This window comes from Canis lupus, chromosome 34 (assembly GCF_048164855.1).
Source record: "Canis lupus baileyi chromosome 34, mCanLup2.hap1, whole genome shotgun sequence".
Taxonomy (NCBI): domain Eukaryota; kingdom Metazoa; phylum Chordata; class Mammalia; order Carnivora; family Canidae; genus Canis; species Canis lupus.
This window is the reverse complement of record NC_132871.1, coordinates 13,738,250-13,756,676: the sequence shown is the minus strand read 5'-3', so window position 1 is coordinate 13,756,676 and position 18,427 is coordinate 13,738,250. Positions and strand designations below refer to the sequence as shown.

General features: G+C 39.4%; 1 protein-coding gene across 9 annotated transcripts in view; it reads left to right on the top strand.

Moving 5' to 3' along the window:
* Positions 1-18,427, top strand: part of RAPGEF4 (Rap guanine nucleotide exchange factor 4) — a 283,342-nt gene that overhangs the window by 65,856 nt on the left and 199,059 nt on the right. For 2 of the 9 annotated variants that reach the window (XM_072811408.1, XM_072811409.1), the window contains exon 1: positions 6,241-6,555. The exons of 6 other annotated variants lie outside the window; for them this stretch is intronic. In XM_072811408.1, coding sequence (XP_072667509.1) covers positions 6,506-6,555 — 50 coding nt within the window. In that variant the 5' untranslated portion in view covers positions 6,241-6,505. Of the gene's footprint in view, positions 1-6,206; positions 6,556-18,427 lie in introns of those variants that run through there. One more of the 9 variants, XM_072811413.1, reaches the window with a different exon arrangement.

Here is an 18,427-nt window from a genome sequence, read left to right as displayed (position 1 = left end):
GTATTTCCTCCCTCCTATTCCACAGATGTATTCTTAACCAGAGAACAAAATACTTTGACATTTTCTTTTGCATTTTAAAAATCATCGTTGACATGTTCCCTGGTAAAGTGGAATGAATGGGGTTAACATCTGCTTCATTTAAATGCTTTAAAAATGATGGGCCTAGTAATAAGGTATGGGAAATGAGGGACATAAAGATGTCTGGTTACTTGCCAACTTCAAAATGCATAGGTGGCACAGCAGTGGATGGATGCAACCAGTGCTGGTGGCTTTTGCATTTACCACTGCTTACCAGTACCCCTTAGGGTAATGTACTCATTTACAAGAAGTAGGGGGAATAAATCATCTTATATGCAGTAATGGCAAGTGGAGCACTTAGAAAGGCCCGGCTAAGCCTTGCATCTTTTACGCTCATTCCTTTTCAGTTCTGCAAGCTTCTGATTTTAACCTGTGGTTGTTCCTTATCTTTGTCCTTGGCTCAGTATGTCCAAGTGTCAACCCATCGAGCTGGCAGGCTTTGCAACTTGTCCCGGTGTGGCTAAGATTTTAAACTTGATCTAAAAAGAATTTTGTGTAATCAAATAGTTTCCTCCAGAGCCAAACAAATGACAGATGCATTAAGAGAGCAAACCTGCAGGTGAATGAGTGATGCTTTGCCTTAAAAGTCCTGCAAAGCCTTGGAAGGCCTTGGTGGTGAAACCTGTTACTTTTATTCTTGGCAGTAGTGAATAAATTGCGGGGTTGCTTGTTTGAAATGTTCCTCTTAGAAAATATTAAAGAGCTCCAACTGCTCTGTAAAGTTCAGAGACAAAAGCTAGTTTTAGGGAGGCAAAGCTAACGTAGGTTTGCATGAGGTATGTGTGGAAAGGTTTCCTGTCAATTAAAAGGGACCAAGCTTGAGGCAAATAAGTCTTTTTTTCCCCCCCAGATCTTTCATGTTTAAAAGGTAAACTGAAAAAGTCTTTTCCAAAAAAGAAAATTTGGAAAACTGGTTTAAGAACAGAAATGATTTCCACCTGTGATGTATGTCATTATCACTGCTTTTGTCTGTTCTGACTTTTTCAAGTTGCCTGTGGAGGATATTTAAGATTTTATTTTAATTAAGAGCCCACAGTACTGTGAGGGAAGTTCCTGAGAAGTTGCTACCTGTGAGCATTTTAAAAACATTTATCATTAGAAAAATTGTCAAACATACAGGAAATCCAAAAGGATAATACATTGAACACCCAAACATCCCCATTTAGTTTGGCAGTTGCTAGCAGTTGGCCATGTTGCTTCATCTTTTTTTTTTTTTTTTTTTTTTTTGCTGAACCACTTTAATGTAAATGACATACATTATGACATTTTATCATTAGTATTCAGCATAATCTCCAAAAAATGATAATACCCTGCTACATACCCCCATAATACCATTATTTCATTACAAAACTAAAGATAATATCCTAATATCTAGGGCAGCCCCAGTGGCTCAGAGGTTTAGCGCCGCCTATCAGCCCAGGGCCTGAACCTGGAGACCCGGAATCAAGTCCCACTTCAGGCTCCCTGTGTGGATCCTGAACTCTGCCTGTGTCTCCAGCTCTCTCTCTATCTCTGTGTCTCTCATGAATAAATAAATAAAATCTTTAAAAAAAATATCCTAATATCTAATACCCAGTCCACAGTTCAAATTTCCCCATAAATACCAATAAATAAATAAATATTTATTCAATAAATCTTTTGTTTTTGTTTTACTTCAAACCGGTTCAAATAAAGAACACATACTACATTTAGTTGTTATATCTCTGTCTGTCTCTCTCTCCCTTTCCCTTCCTCTCTCCCTCCTTTCCTCTCTTCTGTCTCTCTTTTTCTCCATGGCATTGACTTGTTAAAAAGGCCAGGTCAGTTTCTCCCAAATTCAAGATTCGTTTTGATTGTTTCTCCATGGTATCCCTACCCCCAGGGTTTCCTATAAATGGAACTTAGTGCTAAAAGCTTGATGAGATCAAATCAAACACTTTTGGCAAGAAAACGTCAAAGGTGATGCTGAGTACATTGGGAGGCTTGTCATGTCTGGATGCTTTACTACGGGTGATGCATTAGTTTATTTTGATCCGGTAGTTAGATTGCGTTTGAGGACATTTTAGGGCTGTTTTCCACAGATATTTCCCTTAAAGGGAAATTACTAAATGGGGATACTGATATTCAGGGTGGTCTTTGGTATCCCAAATTTGTCATGTGATTCTGCAGCTCAGTGGGTCCAGCCCTTCATCTGTAACCTCAGAGCAGGTTTCTGATCTCCTCTGCCAGTGACTTAAGTGAGCTGAGAAGAATGGATGGAGTTTTTGTCTGCTTTCTTATTTTATAGGTGGGGGACTGGAACCTCACAGTGAGTAGGAGATTAGTCAGATACTTATTTTGTTTGCTTGTTCGTGTAACTAAGTAGAGAATGCAAACTACATGCTCAGTCAACATTTTAACAGTTGGCTAAAATGAAAATGCAAGAAACTCCATTATCTAGCAATCTGTGTTAGTCAGAACTTGATTAATGGGAGCAATTGTACATATATACACTGTGTGATAATGCTAAGAAGTTGTAAGATTCTAAATTACCTTCTAAATTAAAAAGATTGACTTAGGTTTATTCTCCTATTCGTTTTTCAACAAATATTCAGTGAGTGTCTCCTCTGTGTCACGTATGGACGTAGCAGCAAACAAGATTGGCTGAGCTCCTGCTGTCCAGGAAGGGCTTCTGTTCTACTCGGAGAATACAGGAAAAAAAACTACCAAGTCATAATATTATTTCAGAGTATATATAACTATAATGAAATAGATTTTATTTCTATTTGAATGAGTGGTCCATTGATGACATCTATAGGACTGATGTGCTATGAAGTATCTGATGTTCAGAATACCTATTCCTTGATTATATCAGATAATAGAGTTTATAACTCAGCTGTTTATTACACTAGTAAATAATACTCATTGGCAAAATTAAAATTCAAGCTTGCACTGTCAGCTGAAATCTAAGTTAGACCTGCCAGCCAAACATTAAAAGGAAAGGATTATGTAGGGAAGGATTCAGGTAGGAGCCTCCCTGAACAGTCAGGTAGTAGAAAGAAGGCAACGGAAAGGTAAGCTGGATAATGCCTCTCTTGTTGGCGAGGTAAGGAGCTCAGTGTTGGGCTATAAGTTAGGAATAGTAAAAATTAGATACCCTGAGTCTAGGGTCTCAATTTGCATGTTCATCTCATTTGACTGCTTACTTTTGAAGAATGTCACAGTAGGTCCATTTTATGTCAAGCACCCTCTTGCTTAGCTTTGTCTCCTTATTTATGCCCTGTTGTCACTTAAGGGGGCCAAAAGATAAAACACGAGGACCAGCCACCAGCATTCTGAGTTACTTCTTCTAACTCTTAAGAATTATGATCTGTCGCCACTACCAGGTAGCACAGTCTAAAAGTAGCTCTTTAATAGGCTGAGCAAATAGTCTATTTTAAATCTTACACTTGGGACTTTAATGGCAACACAAAACTAGGGAATCCTGCTTCCTTTCCTGACCTAAGGGAAATTTCATCGGCTCGCTACAGGAAGAGAACACACTCAGGGAACTACATGTGAGATTTTAAAAACCCTATTCAATTTCATCCCAGATACCTCTTGCTTTATATTGTCTATTATGTTGTAAGTTAAATTGGTAGCACCCTGTGTATTTTAAAAAGTTATTCCCATCAATGTAATCAGAAGCATTATTCGATAGCCTCTACAAATACAGCAAATAAAGTATTCCCCAAGATGTAAATGAGGAAGCAGCTTGATGTTTTTCTTTGTATCCTTTGTCTTTCCTAATGAAAACTGCTTTCTTTCCTCCTCTTCTTCCGTGTTTCAGTTGCTAATTTATGGTCAGATTTGAGAGCATTGTGTTGCTTCACCTAAAAACAAAGCCATGTTTTCTCAAGTGAGTTATGATAAATTTATTCAGAGTTGGTCAATAATACATCCCTCTTCTCACACCTCTGTGGTCTTAGAACTTAATAAAATACATGAATCAGAGTATAAAACATCTCATTTTTCAGTAAATATGGGGGATGAAGAGAGAAAGGAAGAGGAGACACGAGATAGTTCTGTTTCTGAATTTTATTCAGAAGAAAATTAATTGAAAAGTTTTGGAATGCCATGTTTAGGTTTTTTTTAAATTCTTTTTTTAAAAAAGATTTTATTTATTTGATACGGGGGCAGGGAGAGAGAAGGAGAGAAAACAAGCAGGGGGAAACACAAAGGCAGGGGGAGAAGCGGACTCCCCGCTGAGCAGGGAGCTGGATGCAGGGCTTGATCCCAGTATCTGGGATCATGACCTGAGCCAAAGGCAGATGCTTAACCAACTGAACCACCCAGGTGCGCCTACCATGTTTAGTTCTTGAGACAACCATAATTTAAACTCTTTGGCACTAGTGGCATTGCATACCCTCAGTGAAAAAGTTAAATGGCAGAGTAGTTAAGGGTAGGCTTGTGAGTTTTATGTCAGTTATTAATATTTGATCCAAGACTGTGAGCATTTATGACTGCTAGTGGCTCTTGGACTAAATAAAGAACTGATTTACTGTCCAATTTCATGAATCTTTTTTCACAGCACATATAAGATAAGGTTTCCAGTGGTTATAAATGACCACAACAAAGTTTTTTTTTTTGCTTTTCTTGTTGACTTTCTATCTAACATCATGTCTGTATGAAGATATTTTCAGCTTTACAGCATGTTTTGACATCTTTACATAGAATATTCCAAATACATGAAATTGAATGATGAGGTGAGTCTAGTGTATTCACAGAAGTAGATTCAAGAAGCACTCTCAATCAAATTCATAAAAGACACTACTGAGAGAGAGGTCATTGAACTAGTGGTCTACCACCTGTTTAGCTGTGTTTCAGTTGCATGGACATCATTTGGCCAGAAGCTTTCCTTCATTGTGAGCCATGTTTGAGCATGTTCAAAATAATAATACGTATTTATGAATAAATCATTTGAAACTTAAAGACAGCAATAAAACTACAAAGTCTAAAAATAAAAGCAATATTTTAAATTTATAGTCTGACCTATGCTGTAATAAAAGTGATTTCTTAGCTGTAATTGTTGCCCAGAAACTCTGGTATATATTGTGATTTTATTCTAACCAGGGGATCCCATGTCAGAGAACCATTGTCAGACGTAATGATTGATACAGGAGACTTTATTCCCCAAATGTATCTGTGGCCTCAGTAAATATTTTTAAGTGACCAAAAATCTATTTCATGCTTTATGAGATATAAAATTGAATGGTAAAATGAGGAAATAAGTGAATGCTGCTGTTTTAGCAAAAGAATGCAATTTGTAAGCAGGAATATTTCTAAGAGAATGAATACTTTGAAGAAATATTTTTACGACTGTCTCTATTCCCTGATTTCCAGAGAGTTTTATTTCTTGATGCTACCAGATATGTTGGCAGTTGTGGGACTGAAAAGCTTTTTAGTTATTTCCATTCACTGCCTCTTCTTGGACTATGCAGGGAGAAAAAGTCCTTTTCCATTAATAATCTTTCAAGTCACTATGAGAATAGGAAGTATTGAAATAACAGCAGCTTAGTCTTTGCTGATGCGCTTTAAAAACCTTATTAGAATAATATACTTCTCAGAGGCATCTGCTCCTGCTTGAATAGACTTGATGTTCCTGTCTGTCTTGGGCTGTCAGAAAAATTAAAGCCGAACACTTAAAGCAGAAGAACATCAGAACATAAAAATCTCAGCAGTCCCTTGGCTGGTTTTATTACTTTATTTAGTGTGCACACAATCTCAGGTTTTTCACTTTTACTTCAATGATAGGCTTCCAAGGTGGGCTGGTATTTCAAGTAACAAGTTTAGTGGCCGTGGCCCATGAGGCAGGACTGTGTGACCCATCCTCAGACCCACACCCTCATCGCAGGACTAGCTGAAACCCAAAAGCCAAGGGACCTACTTTGTCCCAAGTCAGAAGTCTGTGCTTACTTTTGGCCACTTTGGAGCTTGTACTGTAGGGTTGCTTCCCAGGCCAGAAATTTGCATCAAAGGGCTAAGAAAAATACATCCAAAAATAAACATGAAAGTCAAGATTTCATGCCAGGAACTCCAGCCACACACATCCTGTTGGCTGGTTCTCTTGACTTTCCTCACAGTTGTGATTCTTTTAAACCAAGCGGAAGCCTGCTCTGATGACTTGGACCTTATGTCTGCGCCAGGGTCTCACTCCTCTGTCTTCGAGCTTTTCCATGGAGTGGCGAAATGATTCAAACTCAGAAAGGAAGGGAGTGAAGTTATTAGGAGGTAACTAAAATTAAATACATGTATATGTATATAGGAAGTCTTTTCCTATTGCCTTTGGTTGCCTGAGCTTTTCTGGAGAACTACCAGCATTGGTTTTCTCTGTGGACTGAGATCCTTTTAACATTAATAGATACAAATAAGGAATTATCGGCCATGAAGGTGTATTTTGCTATCCAAATAAAGGACAGATATTCCCTGGATGTCTGGGAACTTTGAGAGACAGAAAAAGAAGGACATATGCCCTATAAGGTCAGAATGGATCTTTTTTTATTCTTTAGTGGGGAAATATTATATGTCACAGTTTGTATTTGGTTTGAGGAATTATACTGTGAAACATCTCTGGCTTTTCTAATTATGTTCCACCAGACCTAAATATGTACAATAAGACTGACATAATTTGATTTCATCTTTATTTGTGGGGTGTGTGTGTGTGTGTGGAGGGGGGAGTGGTGACTCGTCTTTTTCTGATTGTGAAGGATATGTTTGTTTAACCTGATGATCTTAAATACGTTTCTAGATAAACATAGATAGTTGTTCATAACTAGCCAGTTACATTTATCACATTAATATTAAATATAGGTATTTATCTGGTGACATATTTGAATGGCATATATTAAAAATGAATTTTGGGCAAGGAAACAGATTGAGAGTGATGGTATTTCATCCTCTGGCCGCTCAGTGGGTATCTTGCCTGCAGCTCTCAGACTACGAATTCCTTAGTGTTTATGGGAACTCTGTTACATTATTGATGACTTGAAGTCATACCCTCTCTGTAAGCTATGATTTCAGTATTTCTCAGAAGATGATCAGGGGGTCTGAACAGATCAAGGATTGGCTGGCAGGTGCCAAGAATGCCCAGATGCTGCGGGTAGGCCTGCTGGCAGGTTGCTGTAAGCAGTAGTCATTGCTTCTTGACCGGTGCTCTTCTGGGTGTTTGTTTCAGGAGTGTGCACTGGATACTAGGATCTTGTAGAAGTTGTTGTTTCTGTTGTAGCAGAGGTTTTGAAGTGCCACCCACGCCATGCATTTGCCAGCTCACTTTTGACCCCTCACTGCCCCCCACCCCTTGTACTTTGATCTTGCAGTGGCCCTCATTACTCTCCCAGCAATCCTACCACTCTGCATGCCTGCTGAGGAGCTTCTCAACTCCATGTTAATTGATGCCCCTTTGAAAATTTCATCTTTAAGAAACTGTCACAGTCAACAAATATATACTTGGTTCCCACCAAGCAGAAATGCCAGATGTATCACATTGTCCTTCTGGTTTACAATCTAGTGGAGAAGACAGACAAGCATAAACACAAATCACCCTGATGTAAGACAAATTGGAAGGTATATCAGAAAGATACGGTGTGCTGGAGGACATTATAGGGGAGAGCAGAGAGACAGTCGTTTCCATCCAGGGTATCATTTCGAGCAAAGACAAAGGAATCTGGTTCTGAATTCTTATGCGGCTAACAAGGCTGTCTTTCAACATCCCGAAAGGATTGGGGTCAGTTAACCAAATTATAGCATTTGAAGCAGACTTGTCCTGATGGACTGACCACGCAGAAGGGGCAGGGCGTCTGCACTCCTGCTCTCCCATGGTCTGCCTCCTCCTGTGTGGGGCCCCTGGGCAGCCTGCCCTCTGAGGTGTCATGTGTTGCATTTCCAAATGCCTAGCTTTGTGTTTTGTTTGTTGTTCAGTCATCATCTGGAGAAATCCGCTCTGAGGTTTAATGGGTCCCGCCGGCAAAGGCAGTTCCAGTTGGGAAAACTTTAAGAACTTGAGACTCAGAAGGAACTCGTGGTATGGACTGGGGGATATTGTTAAGCTCTTTATGTGTAGGAAGCCCTGTGGTCATGGGACTTTTCTGTTCTGTTTGGGCCAAATTCCACTCCTGTGCAGTCTCCCGGCTGCTGCGGAGAGGTTAGAGCACAGTCACTGGGGCAGGGTGTCTGACACCGAGGAAGGAGCAGCAGGAAATCCTGTCACAAAGTCAGCCTCTCCGAATTCCTGCAGGCTTGCCCATGGTTGATCTTACTAACCTCAGTGTTTTGAGCTGTCTGGCCCAAACCAATAAATGCAAGACAGACTTTCTAAAGGCTGTTGATGCGGTCAAATGGTCTGCCCTGAAATTCTGATCTATTCCTGGTTTAACCCAACTCTTCTAGGTAACTTTTTGGAAGGCTCTCTAGCTCCTGGGCCCTTATTTGTAAACATAAAGATAGCTTCACTTAGATCCTGCCTTTCCATCAGGTGTGCTCCAAGTTAAATGTTGGTTGATTATTTAACATGCCCTGTGAATTAGAAAATTTAGTCTCCCCCCCACCCCCACCTTCCTTTTTGGTTCGCAAATTCAAGAAGGCAAAGCCACAAATTATGTGAATGGAAAGTATAAAGGATAGGCAACAGTTCATACTGTATCAAATTATATCATTTGAAAGGCAAGAACTTTTTGGTATCTTTCATCATTTACAGTTGCAGTTCTTAAAACTAGTTCCACATTAGAATTACCTGGAAAGCTAGTTAGAAATTCCCATGTGTGGGCCCTCCCTAGAACAGTGAGACCAGAGTCTCTAGAAGAGGGGCCCAGAGCATCAGTGGCTTCTTCAAGCTCCCCAGATGGGCCTACTGGGCAGCCAGGGCTAAGAACCTTTGTCTTCCAGCAGTGGGCTTTGGTAAGTGGGCACTGTGCCCCTTTGCATCTGCTTCTGCATTTACCTGCCCAGCATTTTCGTTCTGTGCTAAGGCTCTATGATTGAACAATATGTTTATTCCTTGTTAAAATCTCCTAGTGTGATTTTTCCTTCTCTTAGATAGACATTCTACTTCCAAATTGGGGTTCCTGCCAGATTTAAGTAATAATGGCAATCGGTACTTTAGAAATAGATACAGTGAGTAGGGTTTTTTATTTGAGGGTTTGTGATTAGAGGTTGCCTGTGTGGTCTGGTTAATGAAAGTGTGAGAATCAGGTGCCAGTCCCCCTCACCCCCACCCAATTCCACCATCCTATAAGCACATATTCTCTTATCTGTCAGAACAACCTTGTCGTTACACATCACGTAGCTCCTGGAAGATTCTACACTGTACCTTTGTAAGAGAATGAGAGTGAAAAAGGCAAGTAATATCATCGCACTATTAAGAGAGTTTTGAGCTCATAGGCCTCCTGAGAATGTTGAGATCCGTGACCTGTCCCTGGACTATACTTTGAGAATCACTTCTCTAAGATAAATTCCCAGAAAAAGAATAGTAAGTTGAAGGGTATGAAAACATTTATGTCTCTTGATAAGTATGATCACATTTATTTTCAATAGCTTTTATCCCGCCACCAGGAGTATTTGAGCATGCCTATTACATCCAGCCTTGGCCAGCATGACCATTACATATTTTCCTCCATTATAAGAGGCACTATTATTGTCATTGTATTTCTTTGATTATTGCTGGGATGGTTGAGGTTTTCTTATGTATTTCTTTCCTGATTATATTTCCTCTTTCAGGACCAAGTTACTCACCCATACATTGGCATTTATTTATCAGTTTATATGAAAGCTTCATTTGATCAAGATATTAACCCTTTGTTGTAATTCCTGCAAATATTTTATCTTGATCTGTTGACTTTTCACTTTTCATGAATTCAAAGTATATAAATTTTAAATCCATTAGATCCGTAACAAAAAGCCTATTTTGTGGTTTAAGATTTTTTTAGTTTGTTTTATAAAGATATTTTTTGTTTGTAGCTGATTTGAAAAATCACATGTAAGCAATAATGTGTTTTAGTCAGTGGTGCTGCCTGCATGAATTGAAGGAGTTTTAAAAACTTTTTGTGTTGCTTCTCTCTTCTTCAAAACATTTTCAAATGCTCTCATAAATTCATGTATTGGCTCCAATTATTTCTTATAACATCTATATTATAATGTATCTCTTATAACCCTATTTTAGCAACTATGAAAAAATTTTCTTAAAATTTCGTTTCTGGGGTAGCCCGGGTGGTTCAGCGGTTTAGCGCAGCCTTCAGCCCAGGGTGCGATCCTGGAGACCCAGGATCGAATCCCACGTCTGGCTCCCTTCATGGAGCCTGCTTCTCCCTCTGCCTCTGTCTGTGACTCTCTCTCTGTGTCTCTCATGAATAAATAAATAAAAATCTTTAAAAAAAAATTTCGTTTCTGGATATCTGTACCATAACCCGTGTCCCTTCCACTGCTCTTCTGCTTGGTTTTGGTGAAGATCCCAGTGATTTGATGGTGGAACCCTCCAGCCTTTAGTTCCCACTGCCCCATGTCCCCACCTGCAAACACTGCTCTAAGTAACCTTTGAGAGAGACATGAGTGTTACTGGGGTATCTTCTGAAGTTAGTGAATTGAATCCTTTTCTTAAATTTTATTCTATTTATTTATTTGAGGGGCAGGTACCCCAAATGAGTCCTCTTTTTTGAGCATCTGTAACTGTTTTCTTCACTGTCCAGAATTGTGTCTACCTCTTTAATAGTTCTAGGGGAAAAAAAAGTAGTTCTAGGGAAAGCACAGCTTTTAGCAATAAGTGTTGATGAAAATGGCTTTTTATTTTTAGGTCTTTGCTATTTGTTGTGGGCTTTATTTGTTTGGAGGGCATTTTTGGTCTATGCTTTACTTTGTCTAAAATTCATGGAATTGCCTAGTGCAAATACACTGAAAAAGGAAAAAAAAACCTCTCTGTAACAACTTATATCTAATCCCTGTTAAAAGCATAATAGAACTTGGAAAAGGGGAAATATGTAGTAAAATGATCAGAAATGGCATTTAATAAAAGATCTGCCTACTTAGGATGTCTGGGTGGCTCAGTGGGTTAAGCATCTGACTCTTGATTTTGGCTCAGGGGATGATCTCAGGGTCATGAGATCAAGCCCCGCATTGGGCTTTGCCCCCTCATAAATAAATGAATCTTTAAAGAGAGAAAAGATCCGCCTACTCAGGAACATAAACAATTTTGTGAACAACACTGTAAAAAGTATTTACTTATCAAAAAGTTACAAATTTTTTAAATAGCTTTAAGCCCAGAGAAGTCTTCTACTTCTCTGAAAATTGCATTGTGGATCACACTACCTCTATTGACATTTTCTTTCCGTAATTACCAAAGATTTTGTCATACATAGCAGATGGCTATACTTAGTGAATGGCTATACTGAATTCAAGAATTAATACATGAAATTTAATAAATTAAAATCATCACATGACTTCCTGATAATAATCATTACAAGCATGTGCATAATAGTCAAAACTAGTATGAGTCCTGACATGGTTAAGAAATTTTTAGAGAAGTTTTAGCAGAGTTGGTATTCCATCTTCCTGAAATTATTTTTCTTGCTTTCTGCCTGTGGCTTTATACTTTCTTCTCCTTCATCCTAGCCCTTTCTCCTGGCTTCATTTAGGTCTGAAATATAGGACTTATCTTTTTGCCCTCCAAATTTTTATTCAAACTTTTAAACATTTCACAAACTGAAAAAGGACTTGTAGGAAACACCAAGTTTACTTGGGTATTTTAGATTCATTTTTTTCCCTTCCTGCTTCTCTGTGTCCTACCCAGCCTCCTTTTATCATCAGTTGTGGTTTATCTCTTCCTCTTCAATTCCATCCCATCATCACTTTTCCCTCCCTTGTCTCTCCTCACATCTAGCCAGTGCTAAGGGAGGCAGCTTGGTTTTTAAAGACCAGGGCCTGGAATCAGCCAGATCAGGATGGCATTCTGGCCCAGCTCTGTATCCTTAGGCAAGGACTTTACTGCCTAAACCTCTTTCCTCATTTGTAAAAGGCGGTTAACAATAATCCTGTTGCAAATGGTTGGGAGGAAGAAATGATATAATGCCATCAATCCCTTAGCCCCAAGGAAGCACCCAGTAAAGGTGCGGAAGGTAGAGATGGATAGATACAGATGGAGGGGTTCATTTTTTTTTTAAGATTTTATTTATTCATGACAGACTGACACAGAAAGAGGCAGAGACATAGGCAGGAGAAGCAGGCTCCCTCTGGGGAGCCTGATGTGGGACTTGATCCCAAGACCTCGGGATCACAACCTGAACCAAAAGCAGATGCTCAACCACTGAGCCACCCAGGTGCCCTGATGGAGTTCAGATCCACACATGTCTGCCCAGATGCCTAGTACTACTTTCTCTGATACCCAGGGACGTACATCCTTTCCAGCCATATTACCTCTATTAATTCATGCAAATATTTCTCTCAACCTAAATCATATCAGCAAGCACTAGTTGGGCATTCGTGAAAGGCCAAGTGCTGTATTTGGCACTGAGCACACAGATGTGAATAGCGTGTGGCCCTCAAGGAGCTCACAGTCTAATGAAGATAAACATATGAAACTAAATTTTAAAATCTGATGATATGAGCTATAGCAGAGGTGCACACAGGGGCTGTGAGTGGGAGGAGGAGATAGTAACTGCCAGGGAGAGTCAGAATGGTTTCCAGAGAAAGTCCCCTTGTGTGTGTTGTCCTTCTAGAGCTGACAGAGAAGTGGCAGACAGAAAAATACCACCAGACACAAGCAGAGGATACAAGTGCTACTGCAGGAACACGTCTGTTTTGGTGGGACACAGAGGCATGTTCATAACGACCCTCCCAGTTCCAGGACGAGCTTGTCTCCTCAAGTTCTTCACAGAAAGAAGAACTGTTGGAGCCACCTAGCCTTTCCTGAGAACAGCACAGGATTTTAAGCTCCTTCTTTTCCGTCCCCAAAGTCCTCCCCCACGCTCTTCTGCTCCCTAGAGCAAAAACATGTAGCAAGCCCAAAAGTGTTAAGCCAGAGAATGGAAGGTCAGATCCTTCATGAAACATCCCCAAGCAGACTCCATCTTTGGGCCTGCTCGTTCCTGCTCCTGCCTGTGCCTTCCCCATCTCTGTTATGTGTTCCCTTTACCTCCTATCACCTCTTTTCTCTTTTCTCCACCTGTCCCAAGATGCAGCCCAATTGCTGTCTCCCCTAACATCTCTCCGTCTCCACCCCTCCTCCCCCCGAATAACACCAGGAATGAACGACGACAGCCCCTTCACGTAGGTGTTACCTCTTGTAATTGTTGGTTTTGTAAACCAGATCTGTCTGTGAATGAAAGGCCAAGAGGAGGCTGGGTTGCCTCCAGAGGAGATGAGGGTCCAGATGATGAAAGAGATCATGACCATAAGACAGGTTGAGATCAGGTGAGGGGCTGGGAATAGAAGTCTAGCACCTGGGATTGCTAAGGTTCAGGGAAAATGGAGGCCCAGAGCTCTGCTATTCCTCCAAAAGACTGAGAAACCTTGAAGCTGAGAAGTTCTGGGGCTGAGAGAGCCCTGAGCAAGAGGCCGAATGTAGCTTCAAACCTGACCCAGAGGGAACTAAGGACCATTAATACACACACTCTGGGATCTATTTGGTTACTCCCAGATTTGCAGGTCTTTATGAATTGGGGGTCTTAGTGGAGACTGCTGATTCTGGTGCAGCCAGAGTTCCTAGTAGCCATTGGCCTGGATCCTAGGGGTCACAGAAGGCACAGAACACTCTGCGTCCCCCTTTTTTATCTCTCTGTTCCTGTGGGACTTGGCAGGTTCTTCTCAATCTGATGGAGAAGGAAGGTGAGCCCCCTAGAGCATCCGATTTGTGGTAATCCGTGACGTGATCTGAGATCAGATCTGGTTAAAAATCGTTGTGGTCATTTGGATTTTACATTCACATGGTGGATCTCTGCATGTGAATAAAAACTAACAATAAAAGATGAATTTTATTGACCACCAAATAAGTGCCAGAAGTCACTCTTATCTTTTCATTAGTTCTTTAGTCATAAGTTATTATCAGTTTAGTCTCAAGAATATAGTTTAAGTATCCAGAATTCAGTTTTGGAAACTTTTGAAATAAAGAGCCCTTTTTTCCCTTTACTTAGGAAGAATTCAAAATTAGACCCAAATGTTAGCATTTTGCCCACTAGTAATAGGATAACTTTTTTGGTCCATTATCAGATAGGTTTATGTGTGGTGTCAGAAAAGAGCACTGGTCTACAATAGGTGACCCTAATCCAGATTTCATGGGATATGGGGAGTTCACAGATGAGCTACTGAGAAACCTGCAAACCTCTGATAATTTTTATGTGTGTGCATTTTCTGAAAAGAGGGTCTATAGCTTTCATCCTAATCTGAAAGGGCTCTGTTGCCCCTCTCGCCCCCCCCCCCACAATGATTAAGGACCACCTTCTACAAAATCAGGATATAGATCAGACCATAGAGTCTGTTCCCCATTTATGTAGGAGAATACTGAACATTTACTCTCAAAGAATCTTTACAGAATTTGTGATGTGAGAATGGAGATGATGGATAAATTTTCATTGTGGCTTTCAGCCTGAGACATTGGTATCCAGAAACTCTTCTTGTAGTGAAAAGAAATCATTAGGAAAAATGCCAAGTTCCAGCCTCAAAACAAATGCTTTGCAGTAAGAGGTTCTACCAAAGCCTGTTTTAAAATAAAAATTTCTAATTTATGGATCCATCGCCTCTCTAAAAGAGCACATTTGAGTGTTTTGTGTCCAGTTCCAAAATGATTGAACTTTAATAGTAAGTTTTCATGAAGTGTGGTTTTGTATTTTCAGTTCCATACCTCTCCCCCAACACCACCCACGCATAATAATGCCCACAATGCTAATTGGACGCCTTCAGACAATGGTACTTCTAAAAGTTAGCTATAGCATGGCCCATCATGCAAAACAATAATTGTCTTTGTTTTTTATTTAAAGAAATTTATTTTATTGAGACTAGGTAGTGCATACCCATGGTAACTGAACTCAAAAAGTACAGTAGAATACATATAATGAAAAAAATATATATATAATGAAAAACATGCTTTTCTCTCACTCCTGTGCTAACCACTAGCTCCTTTGCCAGAAGCAACCCACTGTTACTGGCTTCTTCTGTAGAATATTTCATGCCGAATATTCTCTTTGGTTGGTTATTGGGTAAGACTTCCAAAGCTTACATTTTATTCTTTTTTCCTCAACCTCTTGAGAAAGAAAAAAAAGTTTAAAAATTTGTAGAAATATCAAGACATTTTAAATCAGTCTTCACACAAATTGACTCTAACATACCTACCAGGGATTCAGGTTACTTTTTCCTTTTCCTTTACTATTTATTTAAATTCCAACAACTTGACTCTTCTATCGACGTGGTGTGATGTTGTAAATCTGAGAACATTATTGCAAAATGTGACTGTGTTTCTTTTTTTTTAATAATTTATTTATTTATTTATTCATGAGAGACACAAAGAGAGAGAGAGAGAGAGTGGGAGAGGGAGAAGCAGGCCTCCCCGAAGGGGAGGGATGTGGGCCTCGATCCCAGGACTCCAGGATCATGCCCTGGGCCAAAGGCTTGCGCCCAACCGCTGAGCCACCCAGGCTTCCCTAACCAGGCTTATAGGAGTCTTTGTAGTATATACAAATTCATTTTAATTTTTAGTTATTACAAACTAATAAGTTTGTTGAAAATTCAGGGTAATATACATGATTAGCAATATTGAAAGTATAAGAGGTAAATAAAGAAATACCTCCTTCAATTTGAATAAAGGTATTTAATCATTATAGCTATGGGATATCACATTGATACCATGCTAGTAAATAAAACATGGGAAATTCTTTTGGCATTAATTTTCCAAGAAGTTCTCCCTGTAAATAATCTCTACGTATCTTTTACATTTTCTGAGTTGATGTATATGTACCAATCAAGACAAGCATCCCTTGTGGCGTAGATGACCTTGCATCCATGGCCCTTGAGAGAATATATATTTATGTTGACAGTGCAGCTGTCATGAATTGAGTTCATAAAATTGGATTTGTTTTTTTTTTTAATCTGACATATTATTCTTACCTAATTTCATTGTGCTGACCATGGTTTCAGTGCTATAAATCACAGAGAATGTTGGCCCACAAAAGAAAAAGAGCAGCAATAACAATATGAAATATTGCCTTTGTTTAATGAAAATGTTTCTTGGGTACCTGTCTTCTTTCAGCTGTGTTCCCTGGGTCTTATTATTTTTTATAATTTTTTTAAAACAAACTGTCAATTTGAGGTAAGGGGTAATGTAAAGCTCATAAAACTTAAATGTCAAATGAAAGAGTGGATGGGGTATGGTAGAAAGAAACCTATTTTTTAATGCAGAAAAGCAAGACAGGTATATACAAATTCAAGTGCACAAAGTCTACTACAAATTTGTGGAGCCCAGCGCAAAATAAAAATGAACATCCCTTATTCTCCTCAGAGGAAGAAAGTATCACTAGCAGTGCTAAAATATAAAGTCTTTTTCCTTTCTTTTGCATTTTCTAGATCAACTCACCATAGATTTATTATTTGCTATTTAATATTATAAGTAAAGAAAAAATTAAATTATTAGTGCAAATTTTGTTTGCCTATGGTGCAATGACAATTTTAAATGCACATATAAGGACATTTAACTTGTATGTGGACTCATCAAAATGATATAATTTATATTTCCTGGCTTGTATATGCATGTGTATTATATTCTTACCGGGACAGTAGAAACCATGCACAAAACTAATTCAACTGTTTTTATTTCGGTTCATGATACACATAGTTCTACCCATACTCTCTATCTGTAGCTGACAGATCACTAAGGCAGGATTCAGGAAAAGGAACTCTAGGTTGCCCTAGCTTTCTTTTCCCTTTATGTCATTATTTTCCATGTAAGTGGTTGGGTCACACAGGGAAGTAGCATGAATAAGAAAGGATATGATAGAGTTCCTTTGTCAGTACCATCACACTTTTTCTGTGTTCAAAGGAAATTCTGATTAGAATGGAAAATGCGGCCTTGGAGCTGTCAGTACCTGGACTTGCTCATTGAAAGGTGTAGCATGCTTACTGTGTACTTGCATTGAGTTGTGTTGAACTCCCATGCCACACGAGTGCACTGGAATTCTGTTCTCACCAGGCATTGTGAACACTCAGTGTGAAAAGGGTGTCAAGGAAAAGTGGACACGCACATTGCACTGTCTCTGCTCACATACATGCTCCACTGTTCTATTGCACCTCACTTATAAAACATGAGTTCAAAGATAAAATCACTAAGAATTTCAAGATGGTAATAGAGCATTACACCGAGGGCTCAGAGCCCTTGGGCATGAGGCCCTATGTACCTGCACAGATATGCCTATGAAGGCAGCGCTGAAATGCATTAACTGAAAATAAGTTTCTTACTTTTCCTTTGCCGCTTTGCTCCTTTCCTGAGAGTAATTATTTCTGTAGCTTCTTCAATAACATTTCAGAAGGATGTAGCTATAGATAGGTAGATATGTACATATTTAGAGTGGCAGGTAAAATATGGCCATAAATTGGCCAAATTTGTTTTTCCAGCCAAGAGGTGGAGTCTGCTTTCCTCTTCTTGAATCCAGACTGGCCCTGAGACATGCTTACACCAAGAGAATGCTATGGAAATGACTGTGTTTGACTGTGTGTTAGCCTACAGAGGTCCTACAGTTTTAATCTTGCCCAAGGAACTTCCTCTATCATGTGAAGACACCTGAGAAGAAGAACCATGTGGTCCATTCCAGTCGTTTCAGCCATACCAGTTGAGGACCCAGAGAAGTGAGTCCATTCAGTCCCAACCAACTCCCAGTGGGCTGCAGCCTCCTGAGTAAACCCAGGTGATGCCAACAGAAGAATTGCTCAGGAAACTCACAGAATCATGAGAAATAATACATAGCCATGTCTTACACCACTAAGTTTTGGGGTGTTTTATTATGAGCAATAACTTTATAATGGTATTACATTAAACTTATATACTTCCACAAATGATATTACATCATTCATATTATCTATATCTTGCTTTTTTTCCATTTAGTGGGTCTTAGAGATCCTTCTGTCTCAGTGCACTCTGATTAGTCACATTATGCTAAGAGTTTTTCATTGGCTGGATTACCACAATTTATTTATATCCTTGTTCATGGGCAGTTACATTGGCTTTTGTTCCTGTAAACAGTGCTGCAGTGGACATTCTTCTACACGTATCTTGATGTATGTTTATGGAGTAAGTCCTTACCTATGGAATTATATGGACATGTGTGAAATTTACAAGTTGATGAATATTTTCTAACTAGACTTTAAAAAGTTGGCACCAATTCATACTTTA